The 1253-nt window shown below is 36.1% G+C and overlaps 1 protein-coding gene across 5 annotated transcripts in view; it reads right to left on the minus strand.

Moving 5' to 3' along the window:
• The window catches only part of GTF2H5 (general transcription factor IIH subunit 5), a 19168-nt gene extending 18525 nt beyond the window's left edge, over positions 1-643 (minus strand). For 3 of the 5 annotated variants that reach the window (XR_002776487.1, XR_002776486.1, XR_002776485.1), the window contains exon 1: positions 515-624. Coding sequence is in view for 2 of the 5 variants with exons in the window: in XM_011376303.2 (XP_011374605.2) it covers positions 515-628 (114 nt within the window). In the remaining 3 variants the exon portion in view is untranslated. Of the gene's footprint in view, positions 1-514 lie in introns of all 5 variants that reach the window. The other 2 variants (XM_011376303.2, XM_023521109.1) reach the window with 2 other exon arrangements.
• Positions 644-1253: the final 610 nt, after the last annotated feature.

The following is a 1253-nucleotide window of genomic DNA, read 5'->3' on the forward strand; positions in this document are numbered from 1 at the left end:
ACAAATGGAGACAGAGCAGGATGTGGGCCAGCAGTTCAGGTTTTCAGACTGCATGATAACTAAGCCAGCCCTACATTAGTTTGCTTTGAGGAACTTAACTCTGCTCATTAAGGTTTCTAGTTTCTCCTCTGAAATGTATGACTGGTGACTAGTTTAAGCAACCTTCAACTGGTTTTTAAATCAGTTTTTTTTCTCTCTTTTTTAAAAGACCATAGTTTGTGATGGTAAAGACTTAGGTGGATCCTAAAATTCAAGTCAATCTCTGATGGTTTGAGAACACCAGCGCTGTTCCTCTAAAGAGGATTAATCTAACAAATATGCTGTCTCTGAAAATAATGCCAATTACATCAATTCAACAGAGACATTGAAATCTGGTACCAGGAAAAAACTTAGCAATAAAATCTGTTCCACTTGTTATACAAGAAAAATGAAGTTGAGAAAGCTGAAAGACTTGATTCATTCAGAACTTAAAAAACTAATTCTAAAAAACTCATTAAGTATAAAAACTACTAACCATTCTATAAGCACTCCTTTCAAAACGTTGACCATCTTTTCCTCTGACGAAAGATGCAGATGACCTTAAAAATACTAATGAAAGGAATAAGGTGACAAAATAGTAAATAAACATTAAATATTTAAGTCTATTAACATTAAAGATTGAACATTTAAGACTAACATTAAGAAATAATACACATATTCTAATCTTTTAACAAAATTAAAATGAGTCTGTTGGAATACTGATGCATAAACCTTACCTGCAAATTCTTTCCAATTCTGATGAAAGCAAGCTTCCTAACTACACCAATGTGCCCAACCCAAGTTTTAAAACATTAGTCAAAAGATCTCTCTTCCCAACCAGGAGTATAATAAAAGATAAAGTCTTAGGAGGCAGGAATTACAAAATGGTAACTCTAAAAGGGGCTTTAAAAATTATATATTGAGTCTAATCATCTCGTTTTACAGATGAGAGCCTTTCAAGAGATTAAGCAGTTGCTCCGGGCCAAAAAAAAAAAAAGTACAGGTCGCGTCTCTAGTCCTGTGTTCCTTTACCAAATAAATCACGTTCTCCAAGATCTGCGATAGAAAGAACACACCCAGCGCACATCAACTTAATCCTTAAATTTATATCCACCTGGGCGCAGAGACAGGCCTCTCCAAAGGAAATTCACAGCCTCATGAGAAAGGGCCCAGAAAGGGTGCAAACACTGCCCTGTAGCCCAGGACCTAAGGGACAGACTTCTGGGCCTTTTCTC

Source organism: Pteropus vampyrus, unplaced genomic scaffold, assembly GCF_000151845.1.
Source record: "Pteropus vampyrus isolate Shadow unplaced genomic scaffold, Pvam_2.0 Scaffold292, whole genome shotgun sequence".
Lineage (NCBI taxonomy): Eukaryota > Metazoa > Chordata > Mammalia > Chiroptera > Pteropodidae > Pteropus > Pteropus vampyrus.